Genomic DNA, 24,186 nt, shown 5'->3' on the forward strand with positions numbered 1-24,186 from the left:
GCCTGCATGAGTGTGTTATTAGGAGACAGAAAAATGTTAGGTTGAAGAACTAAAAAAAATTGTTAAAAAAATATAAAGTATAAGAAAAAAAATTGTAACTGGTGATAAGCAAATTTTTTTTGCTACAAAAAATGTTCATTATCTTCAATGTATTTTGTGAATTTCCACTATTTTGTGAATTTTTTTCACTAAACAGACATAGAACATAGAATCAACATGGATGTCAAAATACTATTTTCTAAATAGTGCCCAATGAAAATTAAATTAAGTAATGAAATTATATAAATTTATCAAAGAATCACCATAGTTATATTTTTGATATTCTGTGCTCCATATACACCACACTGTACACAAAATTAAATATGCACGTTCATTTATCATAGTTTATATTACTCTATTTATTTTTCATTTATTTGACTATGTCACAAGCCTTTGTTTTCAGATTAATATTAATATTTTGTTTCACTTTTTTTTAGCCTAATAATTACTCCAATCCAGTTTATGCAAAATTATTTGTGGATGGACACAACTGTCGGAACTCTTTAATCAGTATCGAAGAAAGAAAAGAACTTCTTCCAAAGAAAATAGATAATGTGATACGGGAGACTGTGGCTTGATCTCTTCTGTTCCAGTACCTTTTTTACTCTGTATAAATGTATAAAATATGATTACTTTTCTATGTACCAACGGTATTACAATTGTTTTGTCATCAGCATTACCTCTTTTTCATTTTTTTGTTCTGCTGATGACTTTAGACCGACCATTTGTATGGTATTTTTATGAAAAATATATTGAAAAAAAAAAAACTGCACTACAGTACAATTTCAAATACAATGCTGCTGTTAGGAGACACCCTTTTATTTGTTACAATGAAAGCAACACTATTTCTTTGTGGTGTCAAATGAAAAAAAAAAATTTCATTTTATATGAACTTTTTTAGGTTCAATATTGTCTTTTCATTAAATAATCCAAAAATATTAAATTGTTATAAATTGGTTGAAATTGTAAGAGTGTTATGATGCATTGAAAATATTTAACACGTGCCAATGAGTGCTTATTTTTTTTTTTTGTCCAGCTAATAACAATAAAGAGGTGGTCCAATACTAGACATTTGTTCTTAGTGGATAAAAGTCTGTTTTGATTCTTGGAATAAGGAGGACACAATTGTGCTTTAGCTGATGACTAGTGATGAGCGAATCTGTCACATTTCGCAAAATGGCAAAAAATCTGCAAAACTTGTGCCCAATTTTGCCGCACAACAAATTTCACAAAACAATTCGCCCAATGGCGAAATGCGCTGCGAATCCATGCCTGCCGAAAAAATTCGCTCATCACTACTGATTACTGTAAACTGTCAGATACTTAAGATGTACTGGAAGCTTAGTGGTAGGATTTTACAATATATGCATTTTCTTCAATAGATATTGAAGTAATTATGTAATTATTTTGACAGCTGTGCCACAGAATTCTACTTTGTATTATTTGTATCAGAGCTCTTAAAAATATCTTAAAGAATTCAGTATTGAATATTCTTCAAGACACTTCCATTTTTACAACCGTATATCCACAAAAAACTAGTTTATTTTGCTGATTTGGTTATCCCACACAAACACAATCTAGAGGGTAAAAAAGGAAAAATGAGTTAATTTCATAAACATTTGAAGTTATTTTTGATCCTTAAGTCATTTTGTTGTCCTTTTTTCCAATATTTTTTAAAATAAATACAATTAAATACATACATTTACTGCATTTCTGGCTAATATTCCAGGTTTTACTCATATTGAAAATGACTACTATGTTTTCATTGACCTGCCTACCAGTCCTTTTGAATATAAAACCATAAACCTTCTCATAGTTGGTCATTACGGTATCATCAGAGAGCAAAGTGGGGTAATGCATGATATATGTGACCCTTTTATTGCATAATATGATGGAACTGTTGTGTTCCCTTTGATTTGAAAAGACCTTTAAACACTTGAAGATATAATGTAAGTCTTAATCATAAGTGACTAAAGGGCTAGCACACAGGGGCAGGGCATAGCACATGTTGAAATAGGAAGGTATGTTCTTGATTCACTTTTGTCTCATATTTTATGTGGATGTTAGACAAAAAAACAACCTAAATTATATGCCTAAGAGGAGTCTGTTAGAGGATTGTATAACTACTGATTCCATAAACAGCATTGTTTGAGTCTTTCGTTCCAATGGCATCCAGAAAATGAGACCATTTGATTTGTCATCGATACTTGGCCAAACTCCAACACGGCAAAACCATCATTGGCATTTCCTGATAACCGCAATCCATGTTTTGTTATTTCAACTAATTTCAACTTATAACACACAAAATGAATCTAAAAAATGGAAATATAAACCTTGTTTGGACAAAATGAATCTAAAAAATGGAAATACAAACCTTGTTTGGCTTTGGAATCTCCATTACTCCCAAGTATAAGTCGGAATATTACTGAATTTATGATGGAACGTTTCTTTTCTTTGGTGAACTTTGGAAAAAGTAGTAGAAAATCGGGATTGGCAAACTACTAATGTCTTGAACCACATGGTCTGGATGGATGTCTCTTACTGTTGATCTGATGATATCTACGTGGAAACAATATCACATGGCTTGATCCTTATGCAATCCATTATATGGGAATTATGGGAATGTATAAAAAGAAAAGTCTCTCTTTTTCAACGTTAACACTTGGAGAATTTAACAACAACAAAATATTAATCTTGTATGGCACAAGAACAGTGTGTAAAGCAAGAGCTTCTGGGTTTTTTTGGACCCGGTTTTCATTTTAGTCATTACAAAATACATCACTTTAATGTGTTTGCGCTCTTTCCCTTTGTACAAGCATTATGAACATGAAAATGCTGTTTTATAAGGTTTTGTTGTACTATGTGCATGCATACTACCTATTTCTAAATTTTGCCATGTTGAGGCCTTTCTAAATAATTGATTTATGTAATAAGTGTGCAGTTCTGCCTGTTCAATATAATACATATAAATCTGTTTTTTTTTTCCCTTTTTCAGGTTTGTGTTACAAAAAAACTTAACTTTAGTAGTATTTTCCTTTTGTTATTTTACAAATATTTCTATAATGAAGTGTTATTTTCTAAACTAAAATGGTGGACTGAATGATTTAATTGAAGCAATGCATATATCGTTAAATGTATCAGGCTGGTGTCAAACGAAGTCGTTAACTAACAGACAAAACATTCTGTCCCAAAAAATAATGACAATCAAATATATTGTTGTTTTATGCAAAACCAACACCAAGAAAACACTTATAAGAATTTATGTGTCACAGTATTTTGGATTTTCAAAGGATGTCCTTGTATCATGCTTATTAAAAGAAACGTCATAGTTTTTGATAAAACGTTTGCTATTTGTCCATTTAATGCTATATCTTTCCAAGGTTTAAACCAAACACGGTAATGTTGTTCGAGGATAACAATTGACTGGTATGCAGAATTCAAACTTTGATTTACTTTAAATGGGAAAAGGATTTTATTATGTAAGTATGCACTTACCCACTGAACATACAGTATGGGGCTGATTTACTAAGACACGAATTCGAATCCAAATTGGAAAAATTCCGATTGGAAAACGAACATTTTGCGACTTTTTCGTATTTTTTGTGATTTTTTCGGCGTCTTTACGACTTTTCGGAAATTATCGCGACTTTTTCGTTACCAATACGATTTGCGCGAAAAAAACGCGAGTTTTTCGTAGCCATTACGACTTGCGCGAAAAAACGCGAGCGTTAAAACTTCAAAGGCGCGACGTTTCGCGCAAGTTTTAACTCTACGAAAAAATTGCGACGTTTCGCGCAAGTTTTAACGCTACGAAAAAATCGCCAGATTTTGCACAACTTTCGGAATGGCTACGAAAAACTCGTGTTTTTTCACAAAAATCGTATTGGTAACGAAAAAGTCGCGATCATTACGAAAAAAACGCAATCGGACGCATTCGGCCCGTTCGTGGGTTAGTAAATGTGCCCCTATGTATATCTGAAAAAGTCAACAGAAAGTTGAATCATTACTGATACAAAATAACAAACAAACCATTACAGTTGAGGAGACCACCTCATATGGATGCAAATGAACAAAAGGAATTCTGGGAACTAATCCCAAAGAGCTCCAAGAAAATCCCATGTAAATGGGATTTTCTTGGAGCTCTTTGATACAAAATAGTAATACAGAATTCTATAGACATTTTCTATTCAATTTTCTACATATAGGGGCACATTTATTAATCCACGAATCCGAATGGGAAAAAATCAAATTGGAAATGAAAATTTTGTGACTTTTTCGTCGCCGTCGCAGTTTTTTTGTATTTTGTGCGTTTTTTTCGCCGCCGTCATGACTTTATCGTATTTTGCGCGACTTTTCGTCGCCGTCGCGATTTTTTCGTATTGAGCAATTGTAAACGGCGGAAAAACCAATCCGATTTTTTCGCGACGGCGACGAAAAAGTCGCGGAAAATATATGATAAAGTCGTAACGGCGACGAAAAAATCACTGGACATATGAAAAAGTCGCGACGGCGGGGAAAAAGTCGCAAAAATACCGATCATTACGAAAAAACGCGTTTGTGCGCTTTCGGTCCGTTTGTGCATTAGTGAATCTGCCCCATAGAAAGAAGAACTAACATTAGGAGTTTCAGATAGAAAAGCCCACATGGAGAAACATAAAGGTACAGCTATCAAAATAGCTTTCCTAGCACAAAAGTCTGAATGTAGTGACCAAATGGGGTAGGAATAGTCATAGACAATTGAAATCAGTGTAAATTTGACTGCATTTTGCCAAAGATAAACCTAGGCTTATTCTTTATTTTAATATAATATTTTTCATAAAAGGGAATCATCATCTAAATCCTCAGTACAAACATCCAGCTGAGCCTATAATTCATGAATACTTGACCATAAATTTATATATGGATGCAAGAGAAATCACCAATATGAATGAAGCTTACCAGCTAAACAGCAGTCATCTCGCCGTTACCTTACATATGTAGCTTATTGTGGCATTTGACTTCATGATATTACACTATAATGAAAAGCCTGGAGTAGCTTAGATCAATAAAATCATGTTTAATGTGCTTATGTGGCATACTAATATAGGCACATATGTCTCCAGGACCTCATTAGATGAAGCAAAACTAAATAGGACTAACATAGCTAAAACTAGCTTTTCATAATGGTTTTCATTAGCATTGTCTTAATAAACAGAACAACTAGTGCATATTCTGGAAAATTCAAGGTTCAGAACATTTTTGATAATAAATCTTACATCTGTTCTATTAAAGGGTATGATGTATGGTTAGTCTGAAGTGTCAGGAACCCAGAAAGGACACAGAGCAGAAGAATCAAGAGTCTTCAGTAGTCAACAGAATGAAAGGCTTATTTAGATTTGGCATTCACTTTTTTTGTCTTGGTAGAGTTTGCATCTCAAAAACCAGGCTGGACTAGGTCCATAAATAAGCATATAAGTTATAAAGACAGCCCATTGTACTGTATTTAAGCTTAGTTTGAAAAGCAAAGAATGATAAAGTAGGTAGTATAGATGTATATTTAGACCTGGAATCAATATGGTGCAGTCAATGTCATGGAGATAATTCTCTAGAAGGACCTAAAGGTGGAATTGGAAATGGCTCTGGAATATTTTTGATTGTGTGGAAAGTGTAGTGAAACATTTTGAGCACTAACCATGGTTGTGGTGAAGCTGGATTGACTGCCTGTTAGCCAAAGAGAAAGTTTGGAAAGAAGAAATGAAAGTATGTTTCCAATTTTTTAGTGTTCAGTGGTGTGGGACTTGTCCTATGGCATTGATGGGAAAGTCTTTGCCATGGCAGGTGTAAGAGAAATGTATTTTAATATAGGTTTTATAGAATATAGTTTATTATTTAATTGTATTAGGAACACAATTATTTGATGTCGTTAATGCACCAGTATGCACTTCCTAATAGCTATAACAAGTACTGGCAGATTTATCGATGTGAGTTAATAATACAAGGATAATACAGGGAGCTTAATACAGGGGTCCCCAACCTTTCTTACTCACAAGCCACAGTCAAATGTAAAAAGACTTGGGAAGCAACACAAGCACCATAAAAGTTCATGGAGGAGCCAAATAAGGGCTGTGATTGGCTATTAGGGGCCTCTATGCACCCTATCAGCTTACAGGGGCTTTATTTGGTAGGAAATCTTGTTTTTATTCAACCAAAACTTGCCCCCAAGTCAGGAATTCAAAAATAACTCCCTGGTTTGGGGGCATTGAGAGCAACATCCAAGGGGTTGGGGAGCAACATGTTGCCCCTGAGCCACTGGTTGGGGATCGCTGGCCTAATACATAAAAACACACCTCACTCAATGGATTTCTATGGGATTTATCAAAAGGGTGAGCTCTAACGTTCACTCATTGATAAAATGCTTCTAAAAATCCCATAGGAATCAATCGAACTTGGGTGAGTTTTTAATGTACTAAGCGCTAAACTCACATTTTAATAAATCTGCCCCGTAGTGTCTAAAACGCATTTTGATGGAATATGTGGGCAAGTTGCTTCATTCATTCTGGTATATACTGTATGTATGTATGTATGCATGTATAACTTTATTTATAAAGCGCCACAAGGGTACGCAGCGCTGTACAGTCTTACAATATACACAATTACACACAGGGAGGGCAAGTGTTATAATAAATACAATAAATATATATAAATACACAGGGAATAAGTGCCATGTGGTATGAGACACAGTAGGAAGGAGGTCCCTGCCCCATGGAGCTTACAGAATGGATTCTGGTCCAGTTAAAATATTATATTAGGGGTTTTTCCTTGGATTATTATCCTTAAAAGCTCAGTACTCTTTCTCTCCAATGTTGAACTTGTTGAACTTGGGTATTTAAAGGATTCTTTTGATATTTCTTCATTTATCAATAGGGATGTAGCGAACCTCAAAAAAAAAAATTCGCGAACGCGTCCGCGAACTTACGCCAAAAAGCGCGAATATTCGCGAACTTTGCGAACCCCATAGACTTCAATGGGAAGGCGAACTTTAAAACCTAGAAAAGCCATTTCTGGCCAGAAAACTGATTTTAAAGTTGTTTAAAGGGTGCCACGACCTGGACAGTGGCATGCAGGAGGGGGATCAAGGGCAAAAATTTCTCTGAAAAATACTTTGTTGAAAAAGCGTTGCGTAAAAACGGGCAGACCTAGCGGAAATACGCGGCGTTTTTTGCTATTTCGCGCTATTACCACAGTGGAAACTGGATTTGCTGAAAAACGCCATGTATGGCTTGCGCGGCATTTTTAGGCCGAGAAAAAACGCAGCGGAAAAACGCCACGCGGACCCAAATTGCGAACATACGCGAAAAGTTTGCGAACTTGCGCGTTCGCGAACACCCGATGTTCGCGCGAATTCGTTCGCCGGCGAACAGTTCGCTACATCTCTATTTATCAAAACTTTCCTGATTTTTATGATGATGGTGCCGATTAATCACAAGGCGCGTAACTGCTCTGAACAGTCAAACACCACCCTGTGTAATGGAAATGTGTTTTGTGTGAAGATTTGAATATCCGGAAATAAAGCCATACATCAACAAAGTATGAATCCTTTACTGAGACTGCTAAATCCATATTGTATAGCTTGCTGAGTTATGTATTGTTTGAACGAAGAAACCTTGACTTCCTCCTCCCTTTCTTCTCTGGAAGTGTTTAAACCGCTTTTACTGAGACTGCTAAATCTACATTATAGAAATTGTCAGACTGGAGCGTTGTTTGAAAGAAGATACTTCGAGTTCCTCCCTTTACTCTCTGAAAGTGTTTAAGCAGAAAACCTCGTTTAGTTTGTTTATAATGCCCTATTTCAACAAATCAACAAGCCTTTTGAAAACTAGATTATAAAGGAGAAGGAAAGTCATATTGGCATTTTACTGCCAATGGATTGGCCACATAGTGCCTCCTAGAACTCTATCCTAGAACACTATATTTATTCTGCAGAAAGCTTTACCATACCTGAGTAAACAGCCCTGGAAGTGTTCTCTGTTTGTTTAAGATTGCAGCTGCCATTTTAGCTTGGTCTTCATAGCTTCCTGCTGTATAGCTGTAGCCCTTGTTGCTCAGGTTACACTTCCCTAAGGGAAGGGAAAGTGAGTTTCATGAGTTCTTATGGAAGTGGGGAGCAAGAAAGGGGAAAGAGGAGAGAGCTGCGCAGACTCTGGCCCTGGGAATTAAGCATTTTTCTGAGAGAGGAAGAACAAAAAATGATACAAGAAATCATGTGTTTCTTTTGATAGAGGACTCAATGGGCCTGATTCACTAAAGGGCGATAAAACGTGCGCTATTTTTATTGCACGCTAAAATTTTTACCGCGTCTTAATTTTGGCGATTTTTCGCACGATTCACTATAAGCATACTCGCGCTTTTTTATGCGCGATATTGCATGCGTTATTTAACTCGCAAAAAGACTATTTCAATGCGGTATTTGCCGGTACATGCGCTAAATTACGCGAATAATCGCCGCATATGAATGGTAGCATAGAAATAGTGTATAAAAATTGTTGCCGCATATAAATGGTGTATATAAATATTAGCCACATATAAATAGTAGCATATAAATGGTAGATGCTTATAAATAGTAGCCACTAGTGATGAGCAAATGTGTTCTGGTTTCTTTAGTGAAAAATTAGCAAATCTTTCGAAAGATCCACGAAACGGCAAAAATGTTGTGCAGGCAAAAAAATTGTTGCTGTGACTTTTATTTTTTGACGCTTGTATAAATTTTTGGATGTGCGGTGAATTTTTGCGTGGCAAATTTTTTCATGCGTTTTGCCATTGGTGGAATGTTTTGAGAAACGCATGAAAAAATCCGCCGCAAAAAAAATTCAACGCACGTCCAAAAATTCACTGCGAATCCATGCCTGGCGAAACATTTCATCACTTGTAGCCAAATAGAGATACTCGCGCAAATGAACGCACGCCATGTTAGCCATACACGCCAATACTTGCGGAAAATTACTGTATTAAAAATGACCATTTCGCTGCAAACTGGCGGCTGCGTCACTCTAGGGGAAACACAGACTTGAATAAATAACACTGTAAGTCCATATTTTATTGCAAAAAATCATTTACTGTACTTTTGTATAATTTTTCGCCTGCCTGTAGTAGGTGTTAATTTTCGCATAGCCGAATGCGATATTTAGCGCGCAAAAGTTATAGTGAATCATGCGATGGTATTCTTTTCAGCGCGGAAATTAACGCAAAACGGTAAAACTAGTGCGAGAAATAACCCATGCGAAAATGGCGCTTTTTCGCACGCGATAATACTATGGAAAAAGCGTGCGATAATTTTTATCGCCCTTTAGTGAATCAGGCCCAATGTTTCTGTGAGTGCATATGGCTGTACTTACTAATAAAGCTTACTTCGTTTTTACCTTTCCTTCTCATTTAAGTAAATGATCCTCTAGAAAATGTTTCTTGGAGACACGCATCCAACAAACCTTAGGATAAATATGTCCTTCCTCCTAGTGTTTGATTTTAATATAATAAGTGATGAGCAAAAATTTTTGCCAGGCATGGATTCGTGGCGAATTTACACGTTTCCCCATTGGCGGATTGTTTTGTGAAACGGGTGCAAAAATGCACCATGGAAAAATTCACCGTGTGACAAAAAAAGTAAAATGATGCTCGCAACATTTTTTTGGACAAACATTATTTATTTAGTTTCGGAAATGTTTGCAATGTTTTGCTAATTTCTCGGTGTAATGAAATGGGACAGATTCACTCATCACTAAATATAATAAAATGCAGGGCTGGAACTAGGGGTAGGCAGAAGGGGGCGCTAGGCAGGTATCTCAGTTGCCAACTCCTAGTCCGGTATCTCTTACCCCCACATTATATTCCCGAGGCTCCCTCTCTGCATAGCGTCTCCGGCCTCTACGGCATCCCCGTGTGTGCGTACGTTTGTGCACACGGGAGGGAGGGTGCGATTGGCCAGCTTGGCCCACCTGTGATAAAATGAAGCAAAATGTACTCAACAGTGCAAGGAGACTGACGTGCTAGTAAGTCTTTGGTCACTAGGGGTTCACTAGACATGGAACATGTATTAGGGATCATTCTGCTTGTCTGCTGGGCTTAACAAATTAATTTTTCAGGGTGGGGAGTTAGAATTTACCTGCAATTTATTTCTAAGGTAGTTTATTTTGTTTTCTATGTATCTTTATTCTTTTAGGGTAGATTCTTCTGTTAAGAGGGAAAAAAGATTGAAAAGTTCTCATCGTATATAATTTTAGTTGATAAGCAATGATTAACCTCAGTGTGGGACTGGCCCACCACGATACCTGGAAAACTCCCGGTGGGCCCAGGTGTCAGTGGGCCCTCCTGCTCCTAATCATTTGGCCTGTTTCATGGCCATTCCCTATTTCTGAATGGGAACAAAGAGGAGAAATAGATGGAGGAATAGATTCTAGCATGTAAATAAAAGAGACTGGGAGAATAAAAAGGTTGGGTGAGGAAAGGAGGAAAAATAGTTTGGAGAATGGGCCTGTCGTCTAAGGTTTTCTGGTGGGCCCCTGAGGCCCCAGTCCGACTCTGCCTAACCTAATGTCTAATCCATAGAACATGTCAAAGCAGAAAATAGTCCTACTTTATAAACTGGGTTCCTTTTTGAGGCTGCTAAACCACCCCAAGCTTTCATTATCCTCCACCTACCTACACAGTACAAATCAGCATAACAACTAGGTTTGCTTGCAACAAATAGTCAGTTCCATGGACATGATGGGCATAGGAAGCACCCTTAAAAATATATCACCACAGATAAACATAATAAACAAGATAAATTATAGTGTTTGAAATAACAGAGAAGTGAAATTGATTACAGTTATGGCATATGCAGGAAATGCTGCTCTATAATCATCTCTACAGAATCGGATTTTCTTATTGTCAGATAGCAAGTAATGAAAGGCGATTGGTGAGATAAGGTCGCTAACCTTGCCGGCTGTCATTCAGATGCGAGACAGTGAATCAGCTGAATTCTATTTGCGCTAACTCGGGAAAGATAATACGCCTTAAGCACCAATATCAATTTGAATCAGAGAGCTCAGTTTGGTCCGTTATTAATCTCCTTCCAATAAGCATGTTGAGTGTATATTAGACATAAACCAGTGCTATGAGATACAGGTATAGGGATGTAGCGAACCTAAAAAAAAAAGTTTGCAAACATGTTCGCGAACTTACGCCAAAACCCGCAAATATTCGCGAACTTTGCGAACCCCATAGACTTCAATGGGAAGGCGAACTTTAAAACCTGATTTTAAAGTTGTTTAAAGGGTGCCACGACCTGGACAGTGGCATGCAGGAGGGGGATCAAGGGCAAAAATTTCTCTGAAAAATACTTTGTTGGCACAGCGTTGCGCAAAAAACGCAAGCTATTCTAGCGAAAATACGCTGCTTTTTTGCTATGTCGCGCTAAACGCCATGAAAATGGGATTTGCGGAAAAACGCCATGTGTGACTTGTGCGGCGTATTGTACAATACTTTTGCGACAATAAAAAATGCGGTGGAAAATGCCGCACAAACCCAAACTGCGAACATACGCTGAAAGTTCGCGAACATACGCGTTCGCGAACACCCAATGTCCGCGCGAATTTGTTCGCCGGCGAACAGTTCGCTACATATCTATACAGGTATAGGACCCGTTATCCAGAATGCTCGGGACCAAAGGTATTCCGAATAAGGGGTCTTTCCGAAATTTGGATCTTCATACCTTAAGTTTACTAAAAAATCAATAAAACATTAATTAAATCCAATAGGATTGTTTTGCATCCAATAAGGATTAATTATATCTTAGTTGGGATCAAGTACAGGTACTGTTTTATTATTACAGAGAAAAGGGAATCATTCAACCATGAAATAAACCCAATAGGGCTGTTCTGCCCCCAATAAGGGGTAATTATATCTTAGTTGGGATCAAGTACAGGTACTGTTTTATTATTACAGAGAAAAGGGAATCATTTAACCATTAAATAAACCCAATAGGGCTGTTCTGCCCCAATAAGGGGTAATTATATCTTAGTTGGGATCAAGTACAGGTACTGTTTTATTATTACAGAGAAAAGGGAATCATTTAACCATGAAATAAACCCAATAGGGCTGTTCTGCCCCAATAAGGGGTAATTATATCTTAGTTGGGATCAAGTACAGGTACTGTTTTATTATTACAGAGAAAAGGGAATCATTTAACCATTAAATAAACCCAATAGGGCTGTTCTGCCCCAATAAGCGGTAATTATATCTTAGTTGGGATCAAGTACAGGTACTGTTTTATTATTACAGAGAAAAGGGAATCATTTAACCATTAAATAAACCCAATAGGACTGTTCTGCCCCCAATAAGGGGTAATTATATCTTAGTTGGGATCAAGTACAGGTACTGTTTTATTATTACAGAGAAAAGGGAATCATTTAACCATTAAATAAACCCAATAGGGCTGTTCTGCCCCCAATAAGGGGTAATTATATCTTAGTTGGGATCAAGTACAGGTACTGTTTTATTATTACAGAGAAAAGGGAATCATTTAACCATTAAATAAACCCAATAGGGCTGTTCTGCCCCAATAAGGGGTAATTATATCTTAGTTGGGATCAAGTACAGGTACTGTTTTATTATTACAGAGAAAAAGGAAATCAATTTTAAAAATCCTAATTATTTGATTATAATGGAGTCTATGGGAGACAGGCTTTCCGTAATTCGGAACTTTCTGGATAATGGGTTTCCGGATAAGGGGTCCGATACCTGTACTATAAATTGGGCAGAACACATTTAAAAATTATTTTGTATCTTGTCATAGGGGCCCATTTACTTACTCACGAACGGGCCGAATGCGTCCGATTGCGTTTTTTTCGTAATGATCGGTATTTTGCGATTTTTTCGGAAAATTATCGCGACTTTTTCGTTACCAATACGATTTTTGCGGAAAAACGCGAGTTTTTCGTAGCCATTCCGAAAGTTGCGATTTTTTCGTAGCGTTAAAACTTGCGCAAAAAGTTGCGATTTTTTCGTAGTGTTAAAACTTGCGCAAAACGTCACGCCTTTTAAGTTTTAACGCTACGAAAAAAGCGCAACTTTTCGCGCAAGTTTTAACGCTACGAAAAAATCGAAACTTTCGGAATGGCTACGAAAAACGTGCGTTTTTTCGCGCAAATCGTATTGGTAACGAAAAAGTCGCGATAATTTCCGAAAAGTCGTAAAGGCGCCGAAAAAATCGCAAAAATACGAAAAAATCGCAAAACGTTCGTTTCCAATCAGAATTTTTTCCATTCGGACTCGGATTCGACCCATAGTAAATGTGCCCCATAGTGTTGAAAATCGTGGCTTGAATTATAGTCAAAAGGTTCTGATCTACATTTATATAACATGGCTGGGTGACTTATTAGGGGTCATTTACTTGTGGTGGAAAGAATTCAATTTGGAAAAAAATAGGCACAATCTGCCATGTTTTTTTTTCTGTGAGTTTCTACGGCACTCCAATATGAAAGGCCTACATTCCATGGATTCATGGAATACTGACATGGGAAAACATGTTTTTTTTTTCAAAACCCATCAGTTAATAGAGCTTCTCCAGCAGAATCCTGCATTGTAATCTGTTTTTCCCATGGGGCTAGCCATGTTCTTCATTTCCCAGGGTGCCACAGCCATGTGACCTGTGCTCTAATAAATTCAGTCTCACTTTACTGCTGTGCTGCAAGTTGGAGTGATACCCCCCCCTCACCCCCAGCAGCCAATCGGCAGAACAATGGGAAGGGAGCAAGATAGCAGCTCCCAGTAGGTATCAGAATAGCACTCAATAGTAAGAAATCCAAGTCCGGCTTGGGACTCCTCCAGTTACATGGGAGTAGGAGAAACAATAGGTTAGCTGAAAGCAGTTCTAATGTGTAGCGCTGGCTGAAAGCTCAGACTCAGGCACAATGCACTGAGATGGCGCCTACACACCAATATTACAGCTACAAATACATTTGTTGGTTCAAGAATAAAAGTTTCAATGGTAGAGTGAATTATTTGCTATGTAAACAGTGTCATTTAGAAATAAAAAGTACCCCTTAAAAATTATGGCAGTATCCCTTTAATATAGCTCTGTCTGTCTTTGGCAGCACTGTATTCACATGGGGTAGACTGTGAGAGGCATGTAGTTATCCCCCTCTTGCCCACTATCTGTCAACTAACTTGCCCATGATTAAGACACCCTAGTTAGGGAGTGCTGGTGGATTCAGGCCACAGCAGAACCCTATACTTACCACTTGCCCCATGGCAGGCAGTTAGTACAGGGGACAGGGTTGCCTTGCACCCTCCAGCTCTGTGCAATGTATGTACTACAAGCATAGCCCAGAAGCAAATGAGCACTCAGGACCCCCTTGGCACCCATCATGCACTTCAATTTAGATACAGTATAATTTATTTTCTCTCAATATTTTCATTTATCTCATTACTAAGTGCTTAGGCACAAAACAAGCAGTCAAGCCCAGGAAGAGCTCATTTATTATCCCCTGTGTTTGTACTTAACAGCTATTTAACATGCAAAAATAAATAATTGTAAATGTTGGTTTATTAAAATAGCAAACTGCCAAAACAAACACAAACAACCTTTTTTAAATAACTCCGGCTGCCGATATCCAATGGAATGGAAACAATAAGGGGGGCACGGGGGGTGTTTGGAACATGACCTTCATAGCCCCAAGGTCAGGGCCACTATGAGTCTGTGGAATAATAATAATCCCGCGGTGCCGGGAAGGTAACGGCAATCATTTTTGGAGCTGAATGTCACATTAAAACCTCCGCTAAGCATTTATGTGTAAAAAAAGAGTAATTTATTATTATGTTTCTGGATGAGCTGCCTCCTTTTATATCCCGCCTATGCACTTGGCATGACTCGCTGTAGGATAAAGGCTATTTTATAGATACCTTTCATTTTTATATGGAATATTTCAGCCTGCACAACAACACCGTATCTGAGTGCGAGGTGGGATCGTAGGGGTGGTTATGGCATGGCTGCGATGATTAATTGGGTATATGTGCATATGAGCCTATACGGTAATTGAGGATTCATCGTCTGCATCTCGGACCAATGTCAGAACAAGGTTTATTTATCCTTTCATTATACATTGATTTATTTTTAGTAGAGAAAAAGAAAATCATGAATTTCATTTAAGGTAAAATAGTGGAGTTGTACATAGCTACAATTCAGATTTGAATTCTCAGAAAAGAAAGTTAAAGGGAAACTATCACCCCAGAATGAATACGTAACCAACAGACAGTTTATATTATGTTAAGTGGCCTATTAAAGACTCTCGCGAAACTGGAATATATGTATCAGTAAATATTGCCCTTTTACATCCTTTCCCTTGAGCCGCCATTTAGTGATGGGGAGTGTGCTCCCTCAGAGATCAGCTGACAGGAAGTGATGCAGCTCTAACTGTAACAGGAAGTAGTGGGAAGCAAAAGGCAGAACTCTGTCCATTCATTGGCTGATGGGGCCTAGCATGTATGTGTGCCTTGGCTTGTTTGTGTGACCTGTGAATCCTATGATCCCAGGGGGCGGCCCTTAGTACTTAAAATGGCAGTTTTCTATTTAGGATTACCCAATGGCACATACTACAGGTATAGGACCTATTATCCAGAATGCTCGGGACCAAGGGTATTCCGGATAAGGGGTCTTTCCGTAATTTGGATCTTCATACCTTAAGTCTACTAAAAAATCAATAAAACATTAATTAAACCCAACAGGATTGTTTTGCATCCAATAAGGATTAATTATATCTTAATTGGGATCAATTACAAGGTACTGTTTTCTTACTACAGAGAAAAAGGAAATCAGTTTTAAAATTCTGAATTATTTGATTAAAATTGAGTCTATGGGAGACGGGCTTTCCGTAATTCGGAGCTTTCTGGATAACGGGTTTCCGGATAAGGGGTCCGATACCTGTACTAAAAAAGTATATTTTTATCAAAATGGTTTATTTAGTTGAAGCAGGGCTTTACATATAAGCTGGTTTATGGAATATATTTTTATAGAGACCTACATTGTTTGGGGGTATAGTTTTTAATAGAGATCCACTAGCCATTGTTACAGAAGGCCTCAAGGACCCAATAAAGGCAAACAGGTATGTGAGGGGCAGGTGATTGTTTAATAATCCACTTCCGAGAAGATAACAGCTAATGTGGAGTTGCTGACGCTGAACATGGTATGAAATTATTGGGGACATTGCCAGTTAAACTGTTTTACATAAAGGGTCCATCATTTCAGGGCAACCTCCATTAACTTTTCCCAGTATGTACATAAAGAGCCTAGTCCTACATAGGGATATATATTTGTATTCAAAATTTTGAAGGAATAGGTAGAGAGGACACTTTACTGAATGACCTGGGCCAGAGCCAGAATCAGGAAACACAGGTTTTAACACTACTAAGTCAGTAATCCCTCCCCAGGATACCCCAATTTTTAGCCCATAGGTAGTGATGAGCAAAATTTTTTGCCAGGCAGGGATTCATAGTGAAATACCACTGACAGATATTTTTCACGAAACAGCCACAAAAATTTGACATGAAAAAAATTCGGTGACTGAGGAAAAAGTCAGTATTGCATTAAAAAAAACGCGGTCACTTCAAAAAAGTGGCAGTTGCATCAAATACATTACAGTTGATTTTAAAAAGTCGTGTCGCATGAAAAAAGTTGCATGCATCAAAAAAGTCACAGGGTAACTGCATTACACAAATGTTTCACCGTTTCGCTAATTTTTATGCAGTTTTGTGAATTTTTCAGTGAAACGGGACAGATTTCCTCATCACTACCCATGTAGGCCCCTTGGGTAGAATATAATGGGGTCATTGTAACCCACAATTAGCACTATCCTATCTCTTGGAGCCCCTCTGCCAGCAAGACACTTACTGCAGTAGCCCCAGTATGCCGATGTTGGAAAACCTTTGTGTTACTGGAAAAGAACACATGCCTACAAGCAGGGTTGGACTGGGCCACCGAGCCCTCTTACTGGCCATCGTAGTCCTCTCCTGACGCGTTTCACTTAAGCACGTTCAGGAGAGGATGTTGGGCGGGTGGTGGGGGCCCCTGTGGGGGGTGTTAGGGGGCCTGTGGGGGGGTGCAAAGCCCCTGGGGTGGAACCCTGGTGGGCCCTGCACCCCCCAGTCCGACCCTGCCTACAAGTCCAAATTGCTTCAGTTAAACCCGCTCTATCATTATATAGACTGTAGACTAGTGATGGGCGAAATGTTTCGTCAGGCATGGATTTGTGGCAAATTTCTGTGTTTCGCCATTGGCAGATTGTTTCGGGAAACGGATGAAAAAATTCACCGCGGAAAAATTTGCCGCACGTCCAAAAATTGTCGCCGGCGTCAAAAAAGAATAGCCGCGGGCGTCAAAATAATAGCCGCGGGCGATGAAACAATAGCCGCGGGCGATGAAACAATAGCCGCGCAACAAAACAATAGTCGCGGGCGACGAAACAATAGCCGCGGGCGACGAAGCAATAGCAGCGCAACAAAACAATAGCCACGGGCGACAAAACAATAGCTGCGCGACAAAATAATAGCCGCGGGCGACAAAACAATAGCCGCCCGACAAAATAATAGCCGCTGGCGACAAAACAATAGCCGCGGGTGACGAAACAATAGCCGCGCAACAAAATAATAGCCGCGGGCGACGAAACAATAGCCGCGCGACAAAACAATAGCCGCGGGCGACGAAACAATAGCCGCGCGACAAAATGATAGCCGGGGGCGACGAAACAATAGCCGCCCGACAAAATAATAGCCGCGGGCGACGAAACAATAGCCGCGCGACAAAATAATAGCCGCGGGCGACGAAACAATAGCCGCCCGACAAAATAATAGCCGCGGGCGACGAAACAATAGCCGCGCGACAAAATAATAGCCGCGGGCGGCGAAACAATAGCCGCGCGACAAAATAATAGCCGCGGGCGACAAAACAATAGCCGCGGGCGACAAAACAATAGCCATGCGACAAAATAATAGCCGTGGGCGACAATTTTTTTTGTCGCACGACATTTTCTCAGTTTCACGAATTTTTCGCCGTTTCACGGATCTTTTGAAAGATTTGCAAATTTTTCGGCGAAACGGCGGATTCGCCCATCACGCATTTTCTAAATCTAATGTATGCTTAGCTTGCTAAAATAAGCCAATAGCGTCATTATTATTTTGTGTGTGCAAACGTTTATGAGGGAACCATCTACTGTATTTTATTATATGAGAATTGTTGGGCACAGACATTGATATTTATGTTTATGTGATTGAACTATTAATTATTTGGACTTCGGATAATCAAGCCTAAGTTTAGCAGCAATTATAGCAAATATAAAGTGATAATAAATTACTTAAGGGTGTTTATTAATATGGTAGCTGTGTGCAGGCAAACACAATTAAAAAGAGCAACCCTTAGGTTTTCCTATTTTATGCATTTAGCTGCGCTTAGATATATAAGTTGCTCGAAACACATTAAATAGTTGAGATACTTTTGGGATTCCTATGTTGTCTGTATGTTTAAAAATGCCAAATATTATTATTTCCTTCCTTTCCAACTGGATTACTTCAGGTCAGGGTTTCTGGTGAGTTTGTGGCTACTTCGGTGAGTGACAAGATGATTCCTTGCCTTTTCCATATAGGAGCAAAGTTGCTCCATTCTTATAGAATGGAAATTTTTCTTTCATCAACATTAAAAGAATTCCTGGCTCTATGTCCTAGAAGCCACAGCATCTGAAGCTCATAAAGAAAATAAAGGAGGCACTCTTACCACACAAGCAAAGTTGATAGTTGATAGTTTACTAGTGATGGATGAATCTGTCCCATTTTGCCAAAGAATTTATAAAACGGATAAAATTTAGAAAACATATTGAAGTCAATGTGTGTCTTGCATTAATGTTTTCAGCACACAATATGTTGGCGTCTATGAGAGATTTTTCACAGTGATACCTGCCAGAAAATGTCATTCATCAGGAGAAACATGTTGCTCACCAACCCCTTGGAAGTTGCTCCCAGTGGCCTCAAGGAAGGGGCTTATTTTTGAATAAAAACCAGGTGTACTGGCAAACAAAATCTTCTGTAGGCTGCCAGTCCACATTGGGGCTATCAATTAACCAATCGCAGCCCTTATTTGGTACACCCAGATACAGATTTCATGCTTATTTTGCTCCCGCCTCTTTTTACATTTGAATGTGGTTGAGGGAGTAAAAAATGTTGGGAACACCAGCTACAGTTTAATAGACCAGGAACAGTTATTTTTAATAACCCCCAAACCCCAAGTATTTCAATGGTAAAGGAAAGACATAATGTATATATATGATAGGCCTTCTCCTCCAAAGACTGTCCCCTCTCCAGTCCATAATGAATACTGCTGCCCGGCTCATACACCTCTCCAACCGCTCCTCCCCTGCCGTGCCACTCTGCCAATCCCTCTGCCGTGCCACTCTGCCAGTCCCTGCTGTGCCACTCTGCCAGTCCCTCTGCCGTGCCACTCTGCCAATCCCTCTGCCGTGCCACTCTGCCAGTCCCTGCCGTGCCACTCTGCCAGTCCCTCTGCCGTGCCACTCTGCCAATCCCTCTGCCGTGCCACTCTGCCAGTCCCTCTGCCGTGCCACTCTGCCAATCCCTCTGCCGTGCCACTCTGCCAGTCCCTGCCGTGCCACTCTGCCAGTCCCTCTGCCGTGCCACTCTGCCAGTCCCTCTGCCATGCCACTCTGCCAATCCCTACACTGGCTTCCCCTACCATCCAGGATACAATTCAAACTAATGACCCTCACATTCAAAGCAGCCCCACCCTACATCTCTGAACTCATCTCTAGGTACCATCCAACCCGCTTGTTACCCCCCTACTGACCTGCTCCTCAACTCCTCTCTCATTCCCTCCTCACACACTGGCATTCAAGACTTTGCAAGGGCTGCCCCCCTTCTCTGGAATTCGCTCCCACAAACTGTCAGACTTTCTCCCAATCTCTCTGCCTTCAAGAGATCTCTAAAAACACATTTATTTAGAGAAGCTTACCCTAATCTAGTTTAACATAACCTCAGTGTGCCGCTAAATAACCTGTGCCCCACCTCTCACAACCCAGGATTATGCCCATTCCCACACCTTGTGCCTCAACCCTTTCTCCTTGTAGATTGTAAGCTCTTTTGGGCAGGGCTCCCTTCCCCTCCTGTATCGGTTATTGGTTGCTTTATATGTTACTCTGTATGTCCAATGTATGTAACCCACTTATTGTACAGCGCTGCGGGATATGTTGGCGCTTTATAAATAAATGTTAATAATAATAATAATAGACAACATGCCCCCGTGGTGTATGCTCACTGTCAAGAGTAAGTCACAGACACACACTGTACATTATATTGTAACAAGTAATGCCACTTTAATTGTGTAAAACATCTGGATGAGGGAGAGATGTTTTTGTGGGAGGAGTCAAATGCAATAGCTCTTTGCATTAATTGATATATTTTTATATAGGGAAAGCTAGGAGTTCCCAGTCCTTAAAATGAAATATTTACTTTATTTAATAATATAGGTGAGTGTAGAGCATCCCTTTTGCTGTCTGTTAAATTATTTTATTGTATGTTTTGTTAGTTATTAAATATCCAAACTGAAATGAATAAATCAGCTAATATAATCTTCAAGAAGAGGTAAACCATAGAATGGCCCTTGGCATTGTTTAATGATATCCTTGAAATGCATTCATTTATTTCCAGTTTTAGCCCGTGCTATTAGCTATCCCTAAAGTAAGGAATGATTAGACTGTAAATATAGTACAGTACTTATGGTCTAAAGTATGGTCTTAAGGGTACATTTATACAGAGCAATAATTTAAATGTAACATACATATGATGAAAAATTAATGTGCTTTAAAGCCGTTAAAATGAAGAGACAAAGCAAAATATTACTTTGCCATTTATTACCGTTTCCAAGAAGGAAAATATTTCACACATGGTTAAAGGGAAGAGACATGGGGTATCGGGCTGCAAAAGCTGATTTTTTTTTCTCAGATGGCCATACACGCTAAGATCCGCTCGCTTGGCGAGGTCACCAAGTGAGTGGATCTTCTCCGCGGTGGGTGATATCGGGCTAATTCGGTCATTTATATATAGTTATATAGTTATATAGTTACATAGGGTTGAAAAAAGACCATTGTCCATCAAGTTCAACCCATCCGAGTAAACCCAGCACACAACCTATACTAACCAATCTATACACTCACATACATAAACTATATATACAACCACTAATACTAACTGTAGATATTAGTATCACAATAGCCTTGGATATTCTGCTTGTTCAAGAACTCATCCAGGCCCCTCTTATAGGCATTAACAGAATCTGCCATTACCACATCACTAGGAAGGGCATTCCCCAACCTCACTGCCCTCACCGTGAAAAACCCCCTACGCTGCTTCAAATGGAAGCTCTGTTCCTCTAATCTAAAGGGGTGACCTCTGGTGCGCTGATTGTTTTTATGGGAAAAAAGAACATCCCCCAACTGCCTATAATCCCCTCTAATGTACTTGTACAGAGTAATCATGTCCCCTCGCAAGCGCCTCTTTTCCAGAGAAAACAACCCCAACCTCGACAGTCTAACCTCATAGCTTAAATCTTCCATCCCCTTTACCAGTTTAGTTGCAGTCTCTGCACTCTCTCCAGCTCATTAATATCCTTCTTAAGGACTGGAGCCCAAAACTGCACTGCATACTCAAGGTGAGGCCTTACCAGGGACCTATAAAGGGGCAAAATTATGTTCTCATCCCTTGAGTCAATGCCCTTTTTTATACAAGACAGCACTTTATTTGCTGTAGTAGCCACAGAATGACACTGCCTGGAATTGGACAACTTGTGATCTACAAAAACCCCTAGATCCTTCTCCATTAAGGATACCCCCAACACACTACCATTCAGTAGATAGTTCGCGTTTATATTATTTCTACCAAAGTGCATAACTTTGCACTTGTCAACATTGAACCTCATTTTCCAGTTTGCTGCCCAGTTTTCCAATTTTGTCAAATCGCTCTGCAAAGCGGCACATCCTGCATGGAACTTATAGTTTTGCACAATTTAGTGTCATCAGCAAAAATAGAAACAGTACTCTCTATGCCCACCTCCAGGTCATTAATAAACAAGTTAAAAAGCAAAGGACCAAGGACTGACACCTGCGGTACTCCACTAACCACACTGGCCCAATTAGAAAATGTTCCATTTACCCCCACTCTTTGTACTCTATCCTTCAGCCAGTTCTCTATCCAATTACAAATATTATGTTCTAGGCCAATATTCCTCAATTTGATCATTAACCTTTTGTGAGGTACTGTATCAAACGCTTTAGCAAAATCTAAGTAGATGACATCAACTGCCATTCCAGCATCAAGGTTCCTGCTCACCTCCTCATAAAAGGCAACTAAATTAGTCTGGCAAGATCTGTTACGCATAAAACCATGTGGCACAAACTAATAGTATTGTGAACTGCAATGTATTCAACTATCCTATCCCTTATTACCCCTTCCAGAAGCTTTCCTACTACTGATGTCAGACTAACAGGCCTATAGTTTTCAGGCTGAGAACGAGATCCCTTTTTAAATAACAGCACCACATTAGCAATCCGCCAGTCTCTCGGCACCATGCCAAACCTCAACGAATCCTGAAAAATTATGTGAAGGGCTTGGCAATCACAGCGCTCAGCTCATTTAATACCCTGGGATGAATCCCATCCGGTCCTGGACCTTTGTTTACCTTTACATGTTCAAGTCTCTTTTGAATTTCCTCCTGAGTGACCCACGCGTCAGTAGCTAAATTACTAGCACTGGGTATATTAAAAGGGAAGCCTTCATTATCTGGCTCCTCAGATGTATAGACAGATGAAAAATAAGAGTTCAAAATTTCTGCTTTTTCCCCGTTATCAACCAACGTACCCCCCCGTGATAATAAAGTTCCCACCCCTTCTTGCTTCATTTTTTTACTATTCACATAATTAAAAAATAATTATGTCAGAATAATAGCGGCGGGTATGGGCGTCCGTCGGTTCGGGAACCGAATCAACGAGCCAAAGCGGTCCCCAATCCAATGAAAAATCAAACCTGCCTGATGGAGATCTGGGCGATTTCAGGCCAGATATCGGTAGGGCAGGCCCATCATTAGTGCCCATACACAGGCCGATAAACTGCTGAATTGGTCTAAGGAACCAATATCGGCAAATAAAATTGGCCGTGTATGGCTACCTTTATTTAACATGCACCATAAAGCTACATTGGGGAAAATGGGTATTAATGGCTGTACAAAATAAATAAACAACAATCTGTTCTTTTGTATTGATGAGCAAACTTTTTCACCACCAGGCTTGAATTCACTGCGAATTTCCACATTTCGCCATTGGAGAATTGTTTTCTGAAACTTCCGTGTAAATTTGCAGTGAAAAAAATCTTTTGCTCGTCAAAAAAAATTGTGGTCGCGTCAAATAGGGCACAGTCGCGTCAAACTGGGTAAGGTCGTGTCAAAATAGGTGTGGTCGCATCAAATTGGGTGCGTAAAAAAAAAAGATGTGTGCGACAAAATACAACGTGGCCGACAAAAAAGTTTCGCGAAAAGGGACAGATTTGCTCATCAGCTAAAGCACAATTGTGCCCTTCATATTCCATGTAAATTTGCAGAAAAAAAATATGTTGCGTGTCAAAAAAAGTCACGCTCTTGTCAAAATAGGTGTGGTAGTGTCAAAATAGCAGCGCCAAAATTGCAGTTTCACAAATTTTCCTGCTGTTTTGTGAATTTTTTGGCGAAGCAAAACGGGACCGATTCACTCATCACGATTCTCTTGTGTTTTGAGTGCCTTTGCTGTTATTTTTTTAACTTTCAGTGATTTAATGACCTTATACTGCAGAATGCATTAACCCTGGGGCCCCGTGCATCAGTTTAGATGAATTTTGCTGGACTAAAGTCAGTTGCAAAAGTCTCCATAATATTCCTCTGTGAAACATCTGTGTATGATTTTTAGGGTCATAGTTATCTCAACTTTTGTCACTGTTATGCCTCTGAATTTGCATGATGTGCCTGTGCTATTTTCAAAACGTTATTTGTAGTGATGAGCGAATCTGTCCCGTTTTGCTTCTCTGAAAAATTTGCGAACCTTTCAAAAGATTCGC

General features: G+C 39.2%; 1 protein-coding gene across 1 annotated transcript in view; it reads left to right on the plus strand.

Moving 5' to 3' along the window:
• The window catches only part of lrp1b (LDL receptor related protein 1B), a 255,407-nt gene extending 252,027 nt beyond the window's left edge, over positions 1-3,380 (plus strand). Inside the window, exon 51 of the mRNA XM_031893508.1 lies at positions 477-3,380. Within this exon, the coding sequence (XP_031749368.1) occupies positions 477-617 (141 nt within the window). The 3' untranslated portion in view covers positions 618-3,380. The remainder of the gene's footprint in view (positions 1-476) is intronic.
• Positions 3,381-24,186: the final 20,806 nt, after the last annotated feature.

Source organism: Xenopus tropicalis, chromosome 9 (genome assembly GCF_000004195.4).
Source record: "Xenopus tropicalis strain Nigerian chromosome 9, UCB_Xtro_10.0, whole genome shotgun sequence".
Lineage (NCBI taxonomy): Eukaryota > Metazoa > Chordata > Amphibia > Anura > Pipidae > Xenopus > Xenopus tropicalis.